Consider the following 23,702-nt stretch of genomic DNA (forward strand, 5'->3'; position numbering starts at 1 on the left):
TCTGTCCCGGGAGGCAAAGGAGAGCAAAATGGAGAGCAAAATGCTGGTTTGCCAGTTTCGTGCTCTTGTTGAAAAATGGCCTGTGTCCTGGGGAGACTGATATTCTCCTCCTGTTTGTTTCCGGAGGCTAGGTAAAAGGTAAAGGGACCCCTGACCATTAGGTCCAGTCGTGGCCAACTCTGGGGTTGCGATGCTCATCTCACTTTATTGGCCAAGGGAACCGGCGTACAGCTTCCAGGTCATGTGGCCAGTAGGACTAAGCCGCTTCTGGCGAACCAGAGCAGCACACGGAAATGCCATTTACCTTCCCGCCAGAGCGGTACCTATTTATCTACTTGCACTTTGACGTGCTTTCGAACTGCTAGGTTGGCAGGAGCAGGGACCGAGCAACGGGAGCTCACCCCGTCGCAGGGATTCGAACCGCCGACCTTCTGATCGGCAAGTCCTAGGCTCTGTGGTTTAACCCACAGCGCCACCCGCGTGTTCGTCTATTTTTCGTACCAGGCTCACACCTGTCTCCTGTGCCAGAATTCTATGGTTCTGCTTTCCCTGTTCTCCCTGACAATTAGCTCTGTGTTACTAGCAAGCTTGCTCGCCCTTTTCTCTGTGGTCACTGGCCTGCTGGACGCATCTATCCCAACAGGGCACAAAGCTGCAGACAGGGTAGGGCAGGATTGTACATGTAAAAGGAAGTATGCCTATTTTATTTTATTTTTTGCTCCCTGACAAAGGGAGGGAAAGTCTGCTGCTTCTCATATGATACTTCCCCCCCCTTCCCTAGCGCCTCTGCCACTGCCTTTTTTCTGCCTCCCCCTGCCTCGCCATGGAACTAGCACCTATGTCGGAAATAGAACTGACCCTCTTGTTAAGAAGAGTTATAAAAGTCATGCTTAGTCACAGTGCTGTACTTGAGCTGTGAAGCCAGTGTAGCCAAACCGTTATCAACAACAGCCACGGTGGTGTCATCTCATCAGTGCGGTAAGGCTACATTGGCAGTGATGTTCCAGTTTGAGGAAGGGATGCAGCTCAGTGGAAAAGGTTCCGCGTTCCGTTCCCAGCGCTTCCGGGTCGGATAGGGGGAAACTCCCAGACAGCAGCTGCCAGTCAATGCAAACAATAGGCTGGATAAACCAGTGATCTCACCCAGTTGAAGATAACTTCCTGTGATCCTCTTTAAATTAGCCCCTTATTCAAAACCAAGAGGACTAGAGTCCTTATTTGTAGCAAAGGGACTGTCATGAGTTTTGCTCGTCAGTGGTTCTTTAGATACCCTGCATTTTACCTGCAAACTACTCTGTGTTCTTGAATGAAAAGGAACATATAACTGGAATATATATATATATGATATTAAGACCTCCAAGAAGGGAGCTGGGGTGGCAGAGCTTCAAAACCCCCATCCCATCTTACTGTGATTACAGTGGTACCTCGGGTTACATATGCTTCAGGTTACAGACTCCGCTAACCCAGAAATAGTGCTTCAGGTTAAGAACTTTGCTTCAGGATGAGAACAGAAATCGTGCTAAGGCGCAGCAGCAGCAGGAGGCCCCATTAGCTAAAGTGGTACTTCAGGTTAAGAACAGTTTCAGGTTAAGTACGGACCTCCGGAACGAATTAAGTACTTAACCTGAGGTACCACTGTACAACCTTGGATAAAGAGCAAGGAACTCTGGCACAGCTAGATGCCTTGAGCCCCTGGCCAGCTGCTTCGCCAGTGATGGCAAACAGCCATTTTAATTTTCCACAATGTCCTGGGTCACACTTAGACACCTGACACTCTGGTGCAAGGAGGGGATTACGTTCTTGATGCAGCAGCTAGAGAAGTCTGTGGATGTGGCTCCACCAAAATATGAGGGACACACACACACACACACACACACACACACACACACGGCTTGTTGCCAAGACCCCCACCCTGCCAATCCTGGAGCTATCCCAGAACAATCTGTTCTTATTTTGTTGCACTCCTGAATTTCCAGTATGGTGTGGTGGGCAGAGAAGAGAGGGTTTAAATGATACCCCTTCCCCTTTGTGTGTTCTTTTGCTGAGTGTCTGAACTCCCCTGATGTCAGCCTTTGACTGGAAGAGCCCTCTGGTCCCCCGTTCAGCTGCTTGTACGCCATTTGCTGCCTCTCCGCCGAAGCCTACCTCACAGGGCTGCTGTAAGGATGAAATGTTGCACTATAGGTGCTCCCTCTTCTAGCTCGGCGCTAGATCCACCACGCTGTGCAGAACCAGACAGAGGGCCTTCTCGGTAGTGGCGCCCGCCCTGTGGAACACCCTCCCTTCAGGTGTGAAGGAAATAAGCAGCTATCTTCTTTTTAAAAGACATCTGAAGGCAGCCCTGTTTAGGGAAGTTTTTAATATTTAATGCTGTATTGTTTTTAACACTTGATTGGAAGCTGCCCAGAGTGGCTGGGGAAACTCAGCCAGATGGGCGGGGTATAAATTATTATTATTATTATTATTATTATTATTATTATTATTATTATCATTATCATCATCATCATCATCATCATCATCATCATCATCACAGATTCGGCCCTGGCATCTCTAGCGAAGCCAGCTTGCTCAACAAAGTCTTGCCCCAGACTCTAGGGAATGGCTGCCAGTCAGAGCCTGGGAGCCCTGGGTTAGATCAGCCCAACAGTCTGGCTAAATATCAAGCCACTTCATGTGCTCATGTGAGAGATAACTTGTTTTGTAGAAGATATGCAACAACAACAACAACAACAACAACATCACCCCAGAAAAATGAGAATGATCTCATCCCGTCCTTCAAAAAAATAAAAATAAAGCCTTGCCAGGATTTCAATGTATGGCCCATTTAATTTATTTTTCTTGGCTAAAGCAAAGGAAAGCAGTTTGGACATAACGTTGCTATGCTTTAAGCGAGCCAAACAGAATGCCCATAACTAGAGTTTGTTATATAATGGAGCTTACATAATCAAGTGGCAACTAAAAATATACTCCGGTTTAACTTCTAATGCAGTGAAGCATGAATAGATGATTCCACTTCTAGGAGGAAATGAATCTCTCTCTTTGTGTCTGTTTATGTCTTGCAGAGGGCCAATATATTATATATCAATTTTGTGCAGCCCAGATCTTTTGGTCTAAAAATTCCTGTCATCTTCAGCCTGATGGAACTTGTTTTTTGAAACACCTGGAGGGCAACAGATTGAAGAAGACAAATATACAGTGGTACTTCAGGTTACGAACTTAATTCGTTCCGGAGGTCCGTTCTTAACCCGAAACCGTTCTGAACCTGAGGTGCGCTTTCGCTAATGGGGCCTCCCGCTGCCACCAATGCACAATTTCTGTTCTCATCCTGGGGCAAAGTTCTCAACCCGAGGTACTACTTCCAGGTTAGCATAGTCTGTAACCCAAAGCATTTGCCTGAAGTGTTTGTAACCTGAGGTACCACTGTATATACCATCAGCTGCTATGGGTAGATTTGTATGTTACGATTCCCCCCTGTTGGAATTCTGATTCGCCATTTCAAAGTTTTTTATTCCCTCCTCAGGGTCTCTGGGGCTGAGGAGCTGCAATGCCTTTCACAGATATGGGCAATGCTTAACAAGCTGGATCAGGCCAGTGGCCATCTGAGTCCAGTATCCTTTTCTCACAGTAGGCAACCAAATGTCTGTGGGCAATGCAGAAACAAGGGTGAAGCTCAAGAGCCTTCTCCCTTCCCCCAGTTTCCAGCAGCTGGAATGGCAAGTAACAGTAGCGACAGTGACCTGTTAATTTCGGTAGGTCTACAGTGGTGCCCCGCAAGACGAATGCCTCGCAAGACGGAAAACTCGCTAGACAAAAGAGTTTTCCGTTTTGGAGGTGCTTCGCGAAATGAATTTCCTATGGGCTTGCTTCGAAAGACGAAAATGTCTTGCGAGTTCCTGCGGGGGTTTTTTCCTTCCCCCCCCCCCTTTTTCTAAGTCACTAAGCCGCTTATCCGATAAGCCGCTAAAAGCCACTAAACCGCTAATAGCGCTAATCCACTACGCCGTCAATGGGCTTGCTTCGCAAGACGAAAAAAACGCTAGACGAAGAGAATCGCGGAACGGATTCTTTTCTTCTTGCGAGGCACCACTGTACTTTGAATGGGATTTTTAGCCTGAGGCAAATCTTGGTTCTGATCCGGCTCCTCGGTTTTCTCTCTGGCCCCCATCCTTGCGCCTCTCTCTACCGCTGCTTGTCCCTCAGTTTTGACATTTCCCCATGTGCCAATGTGGCCACGACTCAACAGCAGTAGCAGACCTTGGGGCTTCGGATTTCAGTGGCACCCTGCACAACGCCAAAATCCAGCCCCCTCTGCCTCTTGCACTCCGTCCTAAATCATAGCTGCAGCGCCCTCTAGGCTCCGCACCCAGGGCGACTGAGCAGGCTGTGCTCCCCCAAATCCACCTCTGCCCACAGTGGTCTGTAGCCGATTTCCAGCAGTTCTGGTTGAAAATATGTATCTGGCACAAGAGAACAGCATACACCCTGATAGTTTTCTCCCTCCCTGGGAGCCAGCTGTGTTCCACCTTTTCTTTTCTTTTTTTTAATAACTTTTTATTCAAAATTAAAACAAAACATATTATCCAGAAACATATCATCCTTATTCCCCCCATTTTTCCTCCCTCCCCCCACAGAACCCACCCACACCAACCCCCCGACTTCCCTCAGTTCCAGTCTTTGATTTCTCTAAAAATGCTGTTTTCTGCAGGTTACACAGTTAGATCCTCAAACTATTTAGTTGATTATTATCAATAAAAAGTTTGTGAATGTTTATTCAAAACCAGCCAAGGAGTCCAGTTCGCTTTGTTGCCTCTTCAAAGGGTTCCCATTCATCTTTAAAGTCACAGTTATCCTTGTCCCGTAGCTTGTATGTCAGTTTTGCCAGTTCTGTATAGTCCATCAATTTTTCTTGCCATGATTCTTTAGTTGGGGTTTCTTCAGTCTTCCATCCTTGTGCTATTAAAACTCTCGCAGCCATTGTCGCATACATGAAGATGTTTTTCAGCTTTTTTGGCAGATTTTTCCCTACAATCCCTAATAAAAATGCTTCAGGTTTTTTAACAAATGTTAAATGGAATGTTTTCTTCAATTCGTTGTATATCATGTTGTTCCACCTTTTCTTGCTCTCTCCCTACCAGCCCATTTTGGCATTGTTTACCCACATAATTCCCCGGGCACCTTATCAGATTAGCAGGACTTCGAAATGCGGAGCGGCATCTGTACTTGGAAAGAATGCTTGAATTTGGCTGGTTTCCAGCTGCCCTGTTGGCTTCTGCGGGCTCAGATTTTGATGTAAACACATTCTTGATACGCGGAAGCCAAACGTGAGACCTGCCTCGTGGCCTAATTATAGAGACACGAAGACCTGTTTGGCGGGTTTTGTGGCTACTTTGGCAAATCTTAGTGCATCCTGTCCCCAGGCCAGACATTCAGGAGGGCTGGGAAGGAGGCAAGGAGTTGTTCACACCCAGGATCTGGACCTCCTGTGATCTCGAGGATGCCAAGAGTTGGAAGTGCCACAGCAGAGATCATTCTGTGTGTACCTTAAGGGTTAATTCTTTTCTGGTTAAAGTTAGCTAGCCAAGGGGAGGGTGGCTGGAGGCAGACGTGTGCGGAAGAGGAGCCTGCAATGGAAAACAGATTAGTCTAAATAAAAATGAAAAGGGGAAATAACAAAAATTAGGAGGAAAGAAAAAGAAAAGGAATAACTATAAACTCATGGAAAGTTAATTTTGTATCTTTGACCTTACTTCCATGGAAGGAGGAAGAGAGGGGAAAACTGATGCTGTTTATTTACACCCAGTTTTTTGCAAACCCCATTTTCCAAGGAAAGGTGCTGTCAGAAACTTGTGTTTGTTCCAGCTATGCAGGTGTAACTGTTTCTGAGGGGAGCACATGTGTTTATGCATGTAAATGTATATTGTTTGTGTTTCTCTGAAGAGAACCATGGTAGTTTTCTCCTTCCCAGTTCATTTGTACAACAGCCCTGCCAGGTTGGCATGGCTGAGAGAGATGGTGGCTCGAGGGTCAACTAAAGAGCTTGGTGGGGGTTGGAACTTTAAATCACCCTTGGGCCCCCTCTGCTGTGTACATTTAAATCAGTATCGTGCCATTTTAGGGAGCCCATGGCTTTCCTCCAAAGAATCCTGGGAACTGAAGTTTGTTAAAGGCAATACTTTTTTTTCTTATAAATGTTTAGGGGTACTCTCATTTTGACTCAGGAAAATCACCATTTTATATTTCAAATCGGGGGAAATAAATGCAGTAAATGGACAAAAGTACAAAGATTCACAAAATGTTTAGGGGTATGCATACCCCTGTGTCCCCCCAGAAAAAAAGCACTGGTTAGAGATGCTGAGAGGTGTTAAAAAGGTAAAGGGACCCCTGACCATTAGGCCCAGTCGTGGACGACTGTGGAGTTGTGGCACTCATCTCACTTTATTGGCCGAGGGAGCCGGCGAACAGCTTCCGGGTCATGTGGCCAGCATGACTAAGCCGCTTCTGGCGAACCAGAGCAGCACACGGAAACGCCGTTTACCTTCCCGCCGGAGCAGTACCTATTTATCTACTTGCACTTTGACGTGCTTTCGAACTGCTAGGTGGGCAGGGGCAGGGACCGAGCAATGGGAGCTCACCCTATTGCGGGGATTCGAACCGCCGACCTTCTGATCAGCAAACCCTAGGCTCTGTGGTTTAACCCACAGCACCACCCATGTCCCATCTGAGAGGTGTTAGGAGACCTTTAATTCCCTTCATGGAACTACAATTCCCAGAATTTAAATGAAAGGTGCAGATGATAGATGATAGATAGATAGATGATAGGAAGATAGATAGATGATAGATAGAAAGATAGATAGATATAGATAGATAGATAGATAGATAGATGATAGATAGATAGATAGATAGATAGATAGATAGATAGATAGATAGATAGATAGATGATAGATAGATAGATAGATAGATAGATAGATAGATAGATAGATGATAGATAGGTGAGGCATGTGTACAGAATGCAGTTTTTCCTTGTCTGAGTTACCACATACTTATTTTACAAACCGCTTCCATCAGCCACATCCTCATGTGGCTGTTTGTGAAACCAGAGCGGCTGGAACTATTGCAGAAATGTGTTATTAAAGGTGTTTCTATTGCAGTGTTTCGGGATGTGTGGCCACTGGTGTCAACCTTCACAGCATCAGGTGTGATCTCCCTTTCCAACGCACCACCTCTCTCCCAACCACTTAGGGAGAAGATGCGAGAGTTGACAGAGCAAGCCGAGCGGCCCAAAATAATTGGAGACTGCTTCTCTCTCTTTTCCTTTTTGTTCCGGCATCTTGCTTGGATTGTAAGTGTCAGGATTCTGGGACAGAACAGCGGGAGTCACCGGCAAACTGCAAAATCAGGCGACATTTCCGTCTCTCTTGTGGGAGGCCAACACCCAGTTGTTCATTGCAGAATGTAGGAAGTCCAACAAATAACCAAGCCTGTGTTGTCAATACAAGGGGTGCTTTGATAGGTTAGCATCTTTACCACCAGCCAGACCCTCCATTCAACTCATATTTTTTTAGCCTCTTCCTCTGGTGAGGAGAGCATGAACCCCAACTTCTAAGGTCCAGGGTACACCTGGACTATCCTCACTCCCTGCCCGGGGGGGGGGGAGTGGTAATATTTAATTCACTGCATCATTTCTCATCCCCACCCCTATGATAACAGCATCCAACTGTGCTCCAGGGCAAGAAATATCAGTCATCAGTAGTTATAATAATACTGTAATAATTTATTATTTATACCCCACCCATCTGACTGGGCCTCCCCGGCCACTCTGGGTGGCTTCCAACAAAGGATTAAAAATACATTAAAACATCAGTAATAAAAAACTTCCCTAAACAGGGCTGCCTTCAGATGTCTTCTAAACATCAGATAGTTGTTTATTTCCTTGACATCTGACGGGAGGGCATTCCACAGGGTGGGCGCCACTACCAAGAAGGCCCTCTGCCTGGTTCCCTGTAACTTCACTTCTCACAGGGAGGGAACCACCAGAAGGCCCTCAGCGCGGGATCTCAGTGTCTGGGCTGAATGATGGAGGTGGAGACGCTCCTTCAGGGCCGAGGCCATTTTGGGCTTTAAAGATCAGCAACACTTTGAATTGTGCTCGGAAACGTACCTGTCATTTTGAGTACTCTGTGCAGCCCATTGTGACTGTGGGGTGGAAGGCAGTGGGGATCAAGGGTAAGTGGAACCAGAGAGAGAGAGAAAGAGAAGAGAGGGGTGCATTTTGCAATTGTATGCATGCAATTTTGAGGGCACAAATGCATTTTGAAGTTTAAGGCTGTAAGGTGAGGTTGACATTATCTGCATTCTTCTGGGTTTTGTTTTGCCTTTTGTACGCTCAGGACAGATGAAGCGTACAGGAGAGTTTGGAATTTGTTTTGGCATTTTACAAACTTGGGGGGGGTATCATGGGGGCAAAGAAAGCATTCCATGTGCCTCTGTCTGTTTCACTATCTATTCTTGAGTGCTGCGGCTCAAAACCATTTTGTTTGCCTGAGAAAAGGAGCTTTGAGTCCTCGCAGTCTTTGGGTGAAAGCAAAAATACTACTCAGAAATCCGTATGTGTTGCAAGATGTTTTCCCCCAGTGGTTGGCAGAAGGTAGACTGGGGTATTTATTGGATGAATTCTGAGAAACAAGCTTCGCTGTGTTGGCTTTGGCATCAATTAGCAGGAATGTGAAAGCAAATATTTTTGGCATTGCAATTGTTTCAGCTAGAAAATGTGCAAGCGAGAATATTGGGAGTGGAGGCGAAAGCATTTGAATTTCCGAAAAGGTCAGGATTCTTTCTTTAAACAATGTAAGGACTCTACCACTATGCAAAAGCACATAACCTGTTTTCTTAGAGTAACAAAGAAACACAGGGGCATCCCAAAGTGCCTTGTTGAACCCCTCGAGTCAGCCCTCTGTGGGGTCTTCTGCATCGAGGGAGGAGCAAAAGAATCAGATCATTCTCATTCACAGGCGATAGTTGAGTGGGGGCATGTGAGGAAGAATGAGCTGAAGAAAGCATGCTGGTTGGTTGTTTATTTTTATTTAATAGTCTTAGAGTCACAAAATGTTTAGGGGTATGCGTACCCCTGCACACCACCCCCTCCCCTCCCCAGAAAAAAGCACTGTGCACATGGGTATGTATGTTATTATTGCTGTAAGAAAAACAAATGGACTGACCTGCATCATCTGAGGCCCTTCTTCGCATGCCTCCTCCACAAGAGATCTGGAGGGGGCAAGATAAAGATGGGCCTTTTCAGTGGTGGCTCCCAGTTCGTGGAATGCTCTCCCCAGGAAGGCTTGCCTGGAGCCTTTGTTATGTTGGCACCCTGGGGAGGTTGTGGGCTCCCCTTCCTTGAAGGTCTTTAAGCAGAGGTTGGGTGGCCATCTTCCATGGATGCTTTAGCTGAGATTCCTGCATTGCAGCGGGGTCAGACTAGATGACCCTTGGGTCCCTAACAACTCTACGATTCTATAGCTTTAGGCACCAGGCAAAAGCATCCCTCTTCTCCCCGGCTATTGGCTAACTAAACAACCTATGGCTTTTTAAACTGTGGGTATTGTTTCGTTTCTTATTGTTGTTATAGGAATTCTAAGGTCTTATATTTATAAAATAAATGTTCAGAAATGTACAAGGCCAACACATACATAAGTATATAAACCACGTGTCTGAAATAGTACAGGAGAACAACCCTGAAGCCATTTTGACTCTCCTGTGGGAAAGGGAGCAGTATTTTTCTTATAACACTGTATTATACATTTTTGTGTTTTTATATTGTAAACCACCCTGAGATCCTCAGATGATGGACAGTATAGAAGTATAATGTATATAATAAAATAAATAAATGCCAGAGGAACACAGCTGCTGCCCTCAAAATAGTTTCACGGTAAACTGCCTTCATGTCATTCATATTTGTCTGAATTTGCCAGAATAAACAGACTCTCAGAACATTATCAAGAAGTGCTTGCTGTGCAAGGGACAAATAGGCACCATGTTCTTTGACAGGTATGGAATGTTCCGGAACAAATGTAAGATCAATCACACTTCAGAACTCCCTTCTTAGCTCTCAGCTGAATTAATATTCACCAATGAACCAATGAAGGTAATCATTGTGGGTTTTTTTCCCTCCCAACACTCAGAGCTCCCTTCCTCAGAACACCTGAGTGTGGCGGATGCGACGTGGTTGGCGCTCAACGTGGTTTCCGGAGGAGGCAGTTTCTCCAGCTCCCAGCCCATCGGCGTGACCAAGATTGCCAAATCAGTGATAGCTCCGTTGGCTGATCAGAACATCTCAGTATTCATGCTCTCTACTTATCAGACAGACTTCATCCTGGTAAGGAAACACAATGTGAGCAGATAAATGACAGAAATCATGCTCCATCTACAGAAGACCTGATAGGAATCAGATGGGTGGCCTCTCCCGAGACTATTACTTTAAGGGAATGATCCCCAATTATTTCCTATTTACCTTCTGCGTGACTTCTGAATTTTTAAAATTTTGATAACAGGCAACCGACATGCAACATGGTGTCAGAAGTGGCACTGACTGCAGCGGTTTCTAGAATGTATTGGGTGGCAATGGGAAGCCTCTGGATTTGACTGTGGCACAACATCAGTCCTGCACTTCCAATTACTCTAGCTTGCACTTTACTCAGAAAACGGGGCACTCCCTCTGCCCCTAATCAGTGATAGCCCTCATCCTGTGGTCCCTGTGTGTTGCCTTTGGGGATACCTTGTTTAGTGCAAGCTCTCACCCTTGTCCTCAGCGTCCCAGAGTTTTTTGAACTTCTGTCTGTCCTTAGTAGGCGGCTGGACCCCTCTTGGCCGTAGTGCACATGCCTGTAAAATCATGTGTGTGATTGCTGAGGCGTCAGAAATGTTGCAGCTTTACACTTCAGCTGCTTTTGAACCACTGATAACCAGTTGTTTTGCAAAACAAAAATGGGGGAAAGGAAAGGAAGCTCTTTTGGTCCTTAAGAAGTATTCCACAACCAGGCAATACCTTCTTTTTTCATCTTTAGGACGACTACAAATGCACAATGCTCTGAGGAAGCTTTTGTGCTCTGGATGTTAAGAAAAGTGTAGTGGGGGTGTGGGGGTTTCCAGGAGCAGAGTAGACAATGAACCAGGGAAGTATCCTGCTAACTGTGCATGACTGGGGAAGCTTATGGAAGCACCTGCCTGGATCAGGGCCTGTCTAGGAGCCAGGAACATTGAAGCTCCAGTGTCTTCCTAGACAGGGGACACAAAGACACATGCAGACATACATGGCTGGCACACCCATAAGGCAAGGGGAGGCAGCTGCCTCAGGCAGCAAGATCCGCAGAGCAGCAGATTCCAGTGTAGATCTTTATTCCCCTTGTTCCTGATCTCTAACCCCTGAGAGGGAGAGCGCACCATTCTGTGGTTGGGTCAGCCCTGCATAAACACACATGTCCTTCCTCCCATCCAACCAATCTCTGTCTGTGGTCCTGTCATGCTTCATGCATGAATTAGAGATAAGCATGTTGGTTATATGAGGCTGATTGCCCCACAGTAACCCCACCCTGGGAGCTTAGAGGGAAGGGCAGGCAATGAATTAAAATAATAGCAACAGGGTCTTTGTTTTTCTCATGAGCCGATTTCTTCTTCTTCCCATGCTCAGATACGTGAGCGGGACCTGCCCTTCGTGACGCACACACTGGCTTCTGAATTCACCATCCTCAGGGTGGTGAACGGGGAGGCGGTGGCGGCCGACAGCCTCGGGATAACAAACGGATTTATGAAACCGAAACTGGGTATGGTTCCCCTTCAGTTTGCCACCTGCCTCCAGTTTTACAGGGATCAGTGCTCTCTTTCTGGTCACAGCCCATTGCAAACCAAGACCCCTTTTAATGGTGTGTGCCAATTTCCTTGGGGGGGGGGGCGCCATCCAACATCGTGCTACGATGAAGCAGTACCCTTGTTCCCAATGTTTTGCTGCAGCAAAACGTGGTTGCAGAAAAGAATGCCTCAGCAGGTTGCTGGTAACTCTGTTGTGTGAAGAACTGCACCATCTATTGCATGATGAGCTTCTACTGATGCGCTAGGCCCCCTGCCTCCAGCCCTAGCAGTCCCAATGAGCACAAGCTGCCGCAGCAGAAATAACTTATCATTCCTTTACATCTGTGTGTCTCTTCCTCTCTTTCAGTTCAGAGGCCTGTCATCCACCCACTTTCCAGCCCAAGTAACATGTTCTGTGTCACCAGCCTCGACCCAGATACCCTCCCCTCGGTTGCTACACTCCTTATGGATGTCATGTTTTACTCCAATGGGTAAGTTCAAACCAGGGAATTGGGGTGAGGGCACAAGGGAGAAGGAAGCTTCCTTAAACCTCACAAGAAATGCCTTTGGACAGTTTCCCTTCATAACACCCTGGGATTGCTAGGATCGCTGCCACAAGCTTCTTGAAAGAAGGGGTGCCACATGATACCTGTTCCACAGCTATTGATCTTTTAGGGTGCACTTTGGAACTCCCTGCCTGTATTCTTCCTGCCACCAGCAAAAAAATATTTTTGTTTAGGCAAGGTATGTAGAATGATGGCATGCATTTTAATCTGGCTTTTAGCTTGTCGATTTAACTGTATTAAATTTGACGCTTTATTCTTTTTGTAAACTGCTTTGGGCACAATCGAGCAGCATATAAATTGTCCCCAAATTTGGTTCTCCCTTCCTCCGCAGAGTAAAAGATTTTATGGTGGGCAATGAAGATTCTGGACACATTCGCTTTTTCTCATTCTCCCTCATTGAGGGTTACATTTCTTTGGTGATGGATGTACAGACGCAGAAAAGGTGAGAACCGGCTTCCTAAATCCTATTCACTGGGCCTCGAGCATTTATTAGGAGACCTCGCATGTGCCCCCATGCAAACACACAGTGCCCACATGAATGCCAAAAATCCAGCTGGCTCCTGAAGTAACTTAAAAGAGCCCCAGAATACATAAGGGCTTCATACACCCATCTCAGAACATGGAAGCCATCATCAAAAAGCGAGTCAGAACGGTGCGAGGGAGTTACGCCAAGGGAGACGGTGGACGTGAGGGATGGGTGCCTGGGAGAGGAGATGCCTTCAGGAACATTCCAGGGAAAACAGCACTTCGGGGTGGTCTTTTGTGGGATCTGGGTTCGAATTCTTCTGGGGAACAGAAGAAAGAGCAGTGGGTGGGATCTTTGACCTGGAATATAAGTGGCTTTTTAGGGACGTGGGTGGCACTGTGGGTTAAACCACAGAGGCTAGGACTTGCCGATCAGAAGGTCGGCGGTTTGAATCCCCGCGACGGGGTGAGCTCCCATTGCTCGGTCCCTGCTCCTGCCAACCTCAGTTCAAAAGCACATCAAAGTGCAAGTAGATAAATAGGTACCGCTCTGGCGGGAAGGTAAACGGTGTTTCCGTATGCTGCTCTGGTTTGGCAGAAGCGGCTTAGTCATGCTGGCCACATGACCCGGAAGCTGTACGCCGGCTCCCTCGGCCAGTAAAGCGAGATGAGCGCCGCAATCCCAGAGTCGGTCACGACTGGACCTAATGGTCAGGGGTCCCTTTACCTTTACCTTTACCTTTACAAGTGGCTTTAGAATTTTATATTGGCTATGTCTTGCAAGCCACTTTGAGTGTCATTGTATTATTTATATGTTTGCTTGTTTATTTATATCCCGCCCTTCCTCTTAAAGGAGGCAGGGGTGGCAAAACAGTTTATTGGTTGTTTTGGTTGGTAGATGGATTGATTGCATTCATAGGCCACCTTTTTCTTCAAGGAGTTCAAGGTGGTGCACATAGTAAACTTTAGCTGGCGACAACCCTAAATCTAAAAATCTTGCATAGGCCTCCCTGGGTGCATAAATGGGTGGTGGGTTTCTCAAGTTCTTTTTAATACAGCAGAATGGATTGAAATCTTATTTTCCTGTTTTTTTTCTCTCTCTCTCTCTCTCTCTCTCTCTCTCTCAAAGGTTTCCTAATAATTTGTTGTTTACAAGTGCATCGGGAGAACTCTGGAAGATGGTCCGGATTGGAGGGCAGCCTCTTGGATTCGGTAGGTTGTGCCTTAGAGGCTGGCTGCTGACTTGCTGAGGTGGGGTTTACCGAGAAGCTAATGGATTTGCCTGTCATTTCCCTATCCATATATCCATCAGGGAACATGGGGTATACAGGGTGAGGCAGGAGTAGGGCTGCAATTCTTCTCTTCTGCTCATTGGGATAGGGGGCACCTCTCCCTCACATGGGAAGTCCCATTTATCCAAGTGGCGCGGATCATTACCAGGGGACCGGCAACACAATGCCCTTTCCCACGATACTCCATTGTTTCTAGCCCAGCCATGGTACTCCATTCCGTTTCCACCTCCTTCCCACCTCAGCAAGTCAGCAGGCTGTATACCCCCTGGCCTACGCTCTCATGATCCTTGCCATAAAGATTATGCACTTCACGGTTTCGCAGATGGCTCTGCGCAACAGGAAATGCCAAGAGCAGAGAGCAAACAAATCCCTGCAGTAAACAGAGGATCTTCTCAAAGCCTCTGTTTCTCAGATAAACTCATTCCTGACGCTCCCTTCACCGCAAGTTGAAGGGCCTGTGAGTGCAGGAGCCAACAGGGCACCCTCTGCGGCGTAGGCACCAACTCCTAGGGGCCAAGGCAGTGCCGGATTTACATATAAGCTGAACAAGCTATAGCTTAGGGTCCCACTCTCTTGGGGGCCCCAAAAAAATTTAAAGGGAAAAAAAACCTGGATGTACATTTTCAAAATACAGTGGTACCTCAGGTTATAGATGCTTCAGGTTACAGACTCCGCTAACCCAGAAATAGTACCTCGGATTAAGAACTTTGCTTCAGGATGAGAACAGAAATTGCACGGCAGCGGCATGGTGGCAGCAGGAGGCCCCATTAGTTAAAGTGTTACCTCAGGTTAAGAACAGTTTCAGGTTAAGAACAGACCTCCAGAATGAATTAAGTTCTCAACCCGAGGTACCACTGTATAAGATAAAAAACAAATAAAATAAAACCTACATACAGCAACAGTGTTTTGTGTGTTGTGTAGGCTCCTACGATGTAAGTAATGGGCCCCCAATCATTTTAAGTTAGAGCTTCACAATTATTTCATTGTTAATATACTTAATTGTATTTCAGTTCAACCAGTACTTTGAAAAAATACATATTTTGTTAGGTGCAAATGGCTTTAGATACCTATTAGGTCCATAAATTGCCATATAGCATATATTCAACAAACAAAAAAAGTGACAATTTGTTGTTGACAAAGGACAGCTGGACATATAAAGGGCCCCATTACGTTCAGTAGCTTAGGGCCTCATCAAACCTAAATCTGGCCCTGGACCAAGGCTGTTTTGCACACACCCCTCCCCATGTATTTTTTGAGGGAGCCAGACACCCTCAATGATCAGAGGGTGTCTGGCTCCTCACAACATCACATGCGTGACGTCAGGACATTGCGCAACTTCACTCCGAGCCCCCTCAATTCCTCTGTAGAGAAGCTGGCACCTTTGCTCCTCTGCGTTCGGAACAAGTTGAAACTTTCCAGACTAGTCACCCTGGGTAGCCCTGCGGAAAGAAGATTATAGTAATCTAATCCTGGCTCCCAAAGCAAGAATGTCTGTGGCCCCGTCGCATCTTTCCTCGGCTAACACGGGCGTTTGTAATGAGCTGTTGTTTTCTCCTCCTCTCTCCCCTAGATGAATGTGGAATTGTGGCACAGATTTCTGAACCGTTGGCGGCAGCTGACATCCCAGCCTATTACATCAGTACGTTTAAGTTTGATCATGCACTGGTAAGTCCCAGGGTGCTACTTTTAAACCAAGACCATTGGTCCATCGAGAGGGATTAGCAGAGGCTGCTCAGGCAAGCTTTACCAGGGCATTGTAGATGATGATGATGATGATGATGATGATGATTAAAATTTCTATACTGCCCTTCATCCAATAATCACATAGCAACAAATAACCCTCCCTGCAGTTTAAAAAGCCATAGATTGTGTGTAATTAGCCTAAGGCCTTGGGAAAAGAGGAAAGTTTCGCTTGTCACCTAAAGATTTACCCAGGCCTTTGGCCATTAAATAATCTATGGCCTTTATGTGGGGGCTATTATTATTGTTGTTGTTGTTACTATTTTATTTGCTGTTTTTTATTATGCTTCAGATTATGTTTTTATTACCACGTTCCTTGAATTTGTTCTTAATGATCTACACCACCCTGGGGTCTTTTGATAAAGGGTGGTATGTAAATTTAATAATAATAATAATAATAATAATAATAATAATAATAATAATAATTTATTATTTATTATTTATATCCCGCCCATCTGGGTGAATTTCCCCAGCCACTCTGGGCAGCTCCCAATAAGTATTAAAAACAATACAGCGTTAAATATTAAAAATTTCCCTGAATAATAATAATAATACCCTGGCTGGCAGTGACTCTCCAGGGTTTCAGGTACGGAATTTCTTTCCCAGCTTCACCTGCAGACACCAGGTGTAATAAACAAAAATCTGCCCTTATACAGGGATTGAACTTGGCTCCTTATTTCCTCATGCCGCAAACCTTCTGCCGCTGAGTTGAGGCTCTTCCCTGTGGAGAAAGAGATGGTCCATTTTGGACATCCACCCACCCACCAGCGATAAAATATCTTAGGCCGGCTTTGGCAGCAGACTAGTGATGCTGTTAAGGTCTTTTGTTTTAATGTGTTTTAATGTGTGTGCCAAGTCGCATGCTGTGTTTGAGAGTCTCTCCCCTCACTGCCCCCCCCCAATAACAATCCCCATGATGCTGCCCATTACCTTTCCTACATTAATCCTCTTTCGAAGAGAGCCCTGACCTTCTAACCCATTAAAAGCTCAGGCAGCAAATCCCAGCTTTTCTCCCCCCTCTGGTCAGATTTTTTTGTTTTGTTTATATTTTTTTGGCACCAGCCTCTTCTCTAGCCTGGAAACTCCAATGTGTACTCTGTTTAAAAAAAAGAAAAAAGTCAACACCATCTCAGATAGCGAAGGTCAAATGGTTAGATCCACTTGGTTTATTTCCTTAAACATTAACCACGCTGATAAGATAAGCCCATAAGAGCCTTCCTAAAGCTAACACACAGGGGCTTATTTCACACTGGGGTGATAAGCCTGTGTCTGGGCTGTGCCACCTCGGCCATAGATTTCAGTGGCAAAGTGCTTGCTTTGAATGTATAGTCCCAAGCTGAGTTCCTGGGATTTATAGAGAGGACTGGGGAGGTTCTCTGAAACCCTACATAGATGCTGCCAGTCTGTGTAGGCAACACTAAGGTGGATGGACAAAAGTCGGTTTCCTTTTGTCCTTGGCACTCTATATTTCTGCATGCAGGGCCTTATTAGAGCGCTGTTATTGTTGTTTTTTTGGGGGGGTTGTTTGTTTTTATATGGAAGAACATTCAGTTATTTAACACCCCCATAGTTGAAAGTGGTTCATCCCTACAATTCTGCAACACGCCCAACACCTTGCCACTCGCAGAACACCACCAGTTGGGCAGCCGCCTTGGCGGGGCTTTCTGGCAGCAGCCAAGGGAAAGCCTTTTAAGAAAGTGCTTCTCTGTCATGTCCCAAGGCCCTTAAGATGTCCTCCCAGGGACCTATAGGATTGTACCCATTATTGATTAGAAATTATGGGTGATAACCCAAAGAAGCCATTGAAGTGGCTGGACTGATTTGGATGAGTCTACTCTTGATTGTGATTTGAGAGAGCAATATCTGGGACACGGTTTTAGGGTACCGTATTTTTCGCTCCATAGGGCGCACCGGACCATAGGGCGCACCTAGTTTTTAGGGGGGGAAATCAAGAAAAAAAATCTTATTTCCCCCCCAACCCCAAAGAGCAGCATACAGGCGCAACCTCTCCTTGCCGGAGGGGTTGCGCACGGCTATGTCACAAGCCAAGGCAGCCAGCGGGATGGATCCCGCAGGCTGTTTTGGCTTCCTCTTTAGCCCCCCGCAACCTCTCCCTGCCTGGAGAGGCTGCATGGGGCTAAAGAAGCCATAGCACGTGCAGCCTCTCCCTGCCGGAGGGGCTGCGCGACTATCCCTGAAGCCTGGAGAGCAAGGGGGGTCGGTGCACACTGACACCTCTCGCTCTCCAGGCTTCAGCGAAAGCAATGTGAAGCCTTTGGAGCACGGAGGGAGTGTTCTCTCCAAGGAGGGAGCCTGTTGAAGCCAAGGAGCCTGCATTTGCTCCATAGGACGCACACACATTTCCCCTTAATTTTTGGAGGGGAAAAGGTGCGTGCTATAGAGCGAAAAATACGGTAAAAGGGGATACATACAAGAACTGCACATTCTCTTTCGGCAGTAATTGACAAAAGAAGTAAGTTCTTAAGCGAGATTGCTGTGTTTCCCCAAGGAGAATCAGAATGTTAGGTTTATTTTAATTCAGATGTGTGTAACTTGCATTTTCTTTCTTTTTAGTCATTTTGAAATGGGCATCTTTTTTTTCCAAGGGGGCAAGGTGTGCTTTCCCAAGCAAACTTGAGCGTTCTGAGTTTGTTCATGTTGTCATTCGTGTTCAGCTTTACTTTAATACCATGGTACCTTGGTTCTCAAACTTTATCCGTTCTGGAAGTCCGTTCCAAAACCAAAGCGTTCCAAAACCAAGGCACACTTTCCCATAGAAAGTAATGCAAAATGGATTAATCCATTCCAGACTTTTAAAAACAGCAGCAATTTAACATGAATTTTACTATCTAATGAGACCATTGATCCATAAAATGAAAGCAGCAAACAATGTACTGCAGCCACACAATCAATCAATCAGTAGCTGAACTGGGTTCCACACAGTCACAAAAACAAAACCACAAAATAAATAGCAAAAACAGACAGACCTCAGCGTAACACTCAAAACAGAAGCGTGACACTCAAATCGGAAGCGTAACACTCAAAATGGAGCACGTTCAGCTTCCAAAAAGAGTTCACAAACCAGAACACTTACTTCTAGGTTTGCAGTGTTTGGGTTCCAAGTTGTTTGAGTACCAAGGCGTTTGAGAACCAAGGTACCACTGTATTGTTAAACTTGGTTTTGCCGTGGTCCAAGGACTAGAAACAAATAAGTGAACCTGACTCAGTAAAGCTAATGCTAGATATCATCTTAACATTCTGTCCATCTATTCTGGGCACCCTACAAGGTTGCATTTATGACAGTTGACCTATAATTTATCATATCTAGAAGTCTGAATTTCTATCAAAATGTAGCATCCTGGTTTTCAGGGGTGGTTGTTGTTTCTTCCCCCCACTACAGGTACCAGAAGAAAATATCAACGGTGTTATCAATGCACTTCAAGTGAGTCAAGCTGAAAAGCACTAGGAATCCTTTGGAGCGGGACTAAGGGTGCATTTTCTGTCAAAGGTTCTTCTCAGTATTTTCTTGGAGCAAGGAGAGAGAGAGAAAAAAAAGTGGTTGGTTTGTTTTTTACTCCAAAGAGAGCCTGAGAAAAGAAGCCTTTGCCACGTGTGAAGAAAATAAGAAACAAAAGACTGCTTGAGAGGCATAAATAACTCCTGATAGCTTTTTTTAAAAAATAGCAATTTTGAAAATAAAATCTTCAAAGGGGCAGAGCATGGTGAGGAGCAAGAAGAAAAAATGTTTGGGATTTAAAAACTGTGGAGGGTTTCTGAAGTTCAAAATGTACCAATTCTGCTGTTTTCTCTTTCAACCCACCCACCCACCCTCTCCCCTTTTTCATTTTCATTTGCCGGTGTGACAGAAATACACCGTTATCCGAGGTTTGAAATAAAAGAGACTGTGTACTTCAATTGAGGGAGGAACTGGGAATGGAGCACATTTGTGGGGATGGGAAGAGCAAAAGTGTAGCACGCATTTGCGGAAGAACAGTGAGAAGGGGAAATAAAATACAATTTTGGACTCTTGTCGCCTTTTCTGTGAACAACAGGCCGGTCATTAAGTGTGTCAGGCCAAGAGGGTCAGTTGTTACAAGGAAACGTCACCATGCTATGAGGACAAAAAGGGAGCCGTCCTGTCTCAGACCATCTATTCCAGCATTTTGTTTAGAAACAGAAAGCAGATGATGGCTCCATTTTAGCTCTGTATCATCAGCACCAGCCTTTCTCAACCTCGGGTTGCTGTTGGACTACAACTCCCATCATCCCCAGCTATCAGGACCAGTGGTCATGGATGATGGGGGTTGTAGTCCAGGGACCTCAGGTGTTGGTCTGCAGCTCTGCGTGATTTCAGGCACAGAGCCATTCCCAGCCCTACCCCAGAGATGCCATTGGGGATTGAACCCAGTTGCTCGAACCACTAGCTACAGCACTGCTTCCCCATAGTGGCCAAGCAGATGCTTCTAGAAGCCAGCAGTGAGCATTAAGACGACAGGCCTTCTCTGCTTGGTTGCAATACTGGCTCTGGTTTGCTCTGTTAGGCTAGCATGGAAAACACCTCTCAGGTGAGACACGTGAACTGGTCTGATGCTCTGCGGAAGCCACCTAAAACGAGTGGCAGGGAATTTTTTCGCCAGGAAAAGGAATTCAGTGGAAGAGCCACAAGTTCCCAGTGGCCAAGCCACAATATCTCCCAATAAAAAGGCAACAGGAAAGGCCCGAGACCCTGGAAAGTTGATGCCAGGCAATGCTGGACTCAACTGACACAGCATCCTCTCAATGGAGGCTGTGTCCATATGGGCAAATGGGGCACTGCCCCACCAACCTCTGCCTGCCCTCAGCCAGCCCCCACCTACCTGCCTGCCTTCCTGGATGAAGAGCTCGTCCAGGGGGTGGCACTGCCCCCATCAGCTTCCTCCTCCTCCATTTGCCCCTTACAGAATTCAGCAGGAAAGACAAAACTAGATTGAGTTCACTCTGTTTGTCATTGGCTCTGGCACCACCTACTGGTGGGCTCCTTGCCTTCCAACCAGTCCCAGTGGATTGATCAGGTTGCATATTCCCAGTCTTTCTCGGCAGGCAAGACTGGGAAATAAAGCCACAAACAACGAGGCTGCTCAAAACATAGCAGGATAGGTGTTTTCAATGATGGGGTGGAATTTTTTCCAGGGCTTGGTGCTTTTTCCCCATGAAAAATGTTCCATGTTATGAGTTCATGAGCAACAGCCAATGGATGCCAACTGCTGACACCCGTCGGTTGTTATGGACTCCAACTCCCATCAGCCCTGCTCGGGATAGCAAATTGTCAGGGATGATGGGAGCTGTGGTCCACAGCACCACCCCTACCCTAAGGTATCAGAAAATTGCCTGAGGCAAACAGAGATATTTTTTTCAGTGCAAATTTTATCAATCCAATTCAAAGGTTTGTGGAAGACCCAGACTGCTGCGCATTATCTCATTTTCAGCAGGTTGGAGCAGAGATGTGAAGGTAGGGCATAGAGAGCAACATAAGAAGCTGCTTTCCATTGTCAGGCCATTGATTTCTCAGTATTGTCTACGATGACGGGCAGCCGCTCTCCAGGGTTTCAGACAGAGGCACCCTCTCAGCCCTTCCTGGAGATGGCAGGGATTGAACCTGGGACCTTGTGCATGCAACGCAACTGCTCTCCTCCTGAGCTATTGCTCTTCCCTGTTTGGGAATTACAGTCATTTCCCTGCAAAAGCCAATGGGCGCAATTTGAATGTGTTCTCTTGGGCATAGCCCATTGGCATGAGTGGAATGTGGTGCTTGTGCCCTCTGTTGTAGAAACTGACTTGGATCCTGGTCAGATGCAAAATGGGACTGATTTTGTTTGCTTAGTTCCTCCCTTCAGAATTGCGAGTTAGCCATTGGGATGCACTGCTGATTTGGGGGGGGGGCTGAAATGTTGATTTCGGAACATTTGTACTTAAAAGGACTTCTCTGTGTCGCTGCAATTGTACGCCTCTAAGAGAGCCCTCTGCAGTCTCCTGGTACGTCTCTGCTGAAATGTTTTCCAATCTAAGCAAGTTTCACTCTGCCTCTTGTCTCTTTCTCTTAATGCCAGCTTGCTACTTTTCTCCAGGTGTCTAGTAATCCTCCTTCCTTCCGGTCCCGATGTCCAGGCGGTGATTGCCATTGCTGATGTAGCCAAAATGGTACCACCCACTTCCTCCTGGGGCTTCTTCAAGGCAATGGTGAGATTAATTGGCAAATTCCTCTTTGCAGCTTATGCCTCCAGGATGACGGGGCGTTTAATGATGAATTACTCCCTTCATTAGTCAGTTCCTGTTCTGTGTGGAGGGAGAGGCTTTATTTACAAATGCCTTCTCGTTTTCTAAGGTATTTTTCATACTATATAAACAGCAGCATCCAGTCCAGAAAAAGTATATCAAGCGGAAATCAAGATCTCCACCATGAATGGAAGTCAGTTAAGTCACAAATAATGCTGGAAGTCACACTGAACATGAAGCAATAAAAAGAACAGAAGCCAAAAGAAGGAAGCTTCTAATTAAAGTTGCTTAGGCTCTTTGTGTGAGCAGAGCTCCACTGTAAGCATTCTAAAACACACATGGGGAAGATCAGGGCTGAGAAGCCTCTATCTGGACTTTATGACTCTACCCCACCTCCCACTCACCCACTTCTGTGCCCTTCTTCTGCAGGGCTTTTGCCTTGTTGGGATGCGTCCTTGGAAGTGTGCTTATGTCTCTTCCTTGGATGGGGGAGGAGAGAACCGTGTGCACAAACCGCTGACTTTTACATGGTTAGAATCTGGCCTACTGGATAAAAAGCTAAGATTCACACCAATTGTTCTGCCCACTTTTTGCATCTGGTCCTTCCCAGCCACTGCCATGTGCCTCCCCCTTCCCCCCCCAAAAAACACAACCCTGCAAGCATGTCCCGCAGATGAAAATGCAGCCCTTGCTCTAGAAGGATCTTGGCCACAGAGGTAATATGGTGGTGTCTTATTAACCAATGCCCAATACAGGGAAGCACATTTTAGAATTCTATCTCCAGCTAATGACTGAACCGGCAGTACCGCAGCTCAGCTCAAGAGCTCCCGAGACAGAAGCAACAGCTGCCAGATTTGATAAATCGCCTCGCCTAGCAGCCAAATGCTGTCAGGCGCTCCGTGCAGTGCCGTCATGTGGCCATTTATCAGAAGGCAACAGTGGGTTTTCATTGCCCATGGCTTATCCCTAAAATGCCTGAACAATAGTTTGGATCGCTTCTTTCTCGTCGATATAGATATACAGTGGTGCCTCGGGTTAAGAACTTACTTCGTTTTGGAGGTCCGTTCTTAACCTGAAACTGTTCTTAAACTGAGGTACCACTTTAGCTAATGGGGGCCTCCTGCTGCCGCCGCCGCGCCACCGCCATGCGATTTCTGTTCTCATCCTGAAGCAAAGTTCTTAACCCAAGGTACTATTTCTGGGTTAGCAGTGTCTGTAACCTGAAGCGTCTGTAACCCGAGGTAGCAGTATACTCAGACCAGAGGGGGTGTCTTTGAGGGCTGAACGTGTGAGGCAGGGGAGAAGGAGGGAAGTAGCCAGGTACACTTTACAACAACAACCACTACTACAACAAATGCACACCACTCTTTCTCTCTCATAGGCCAAGGAGCTGTTTCTCTCAAACTAAAGAGATGGTCAGATGGCGTACCCTTGGCTCATTCCTCTCCATCAAAAACTATGGGAGTGCAAGGGTAGGAGAGGGGCAGAATAGAAGGGAAGGAGGCTTGAACCCTCATGTAGATCAGCACTGAAGGCATGGGCAACCCTG

The 23,702-nt window shown here is 46.3% G+C and overlaps 1 protein-coding gene across 1 annotated transcript in view; it reads left to right on the forward strand.

The window, feature by feature from the left end:
• Positions 1-19,925, forward strand: part of CASTOR2 (cytosolic arginine sensor for mTORC1 subunit 2) — a 47,845-nt gene extending 27,920 nt beyond the window's left edge. Inside the window, exons 3-9 of the mRNA XM_079955833.1 lie at positions 10,176-10,369; positions 11,681-11,813; positions 12,206-12,329; positions 12,736-12,846; positions 13,999-14,081; positions 15,732-15,826; positions 19,302-19,925. Coding sequence (XP_079811959.1) covers positions 10,176-10,369; positions 11,681-11,813; positions 12,206-12,329; positions 12,736-12,846; positions 13,999-14,081; positions 15,732-15,826; positions 19,302-19,367 — 806 coding nt within the window. The 3' untranslated portion in view covers positions 19,368-19,925. The remainder of the gene's footprint in view (positions 1-10,175; positions 10,370-11,680; positions 11,814-12,205; positions 12,330-12,735; positions 12,847-13,998; positions 14,082-15,731; positions 15,827-19,301) is intronic.
• The last annotated feature ends 3,777 nt before the right edge of the window (positions 19,926-23,702 follow it).

This window comes from Podarcis cretensis (genome assembly GCF_951804945.1).
Source record: "Podarcis cretensis genome assembly, chromosome: 15".
Classification (NCBI taxonomy): domain Eukaryota; kingdom Metazoa; phylum Chordata; class Lepidosauria; order Squamata; family Lacertidae; genus Podarcis; species Podarcis cretensis.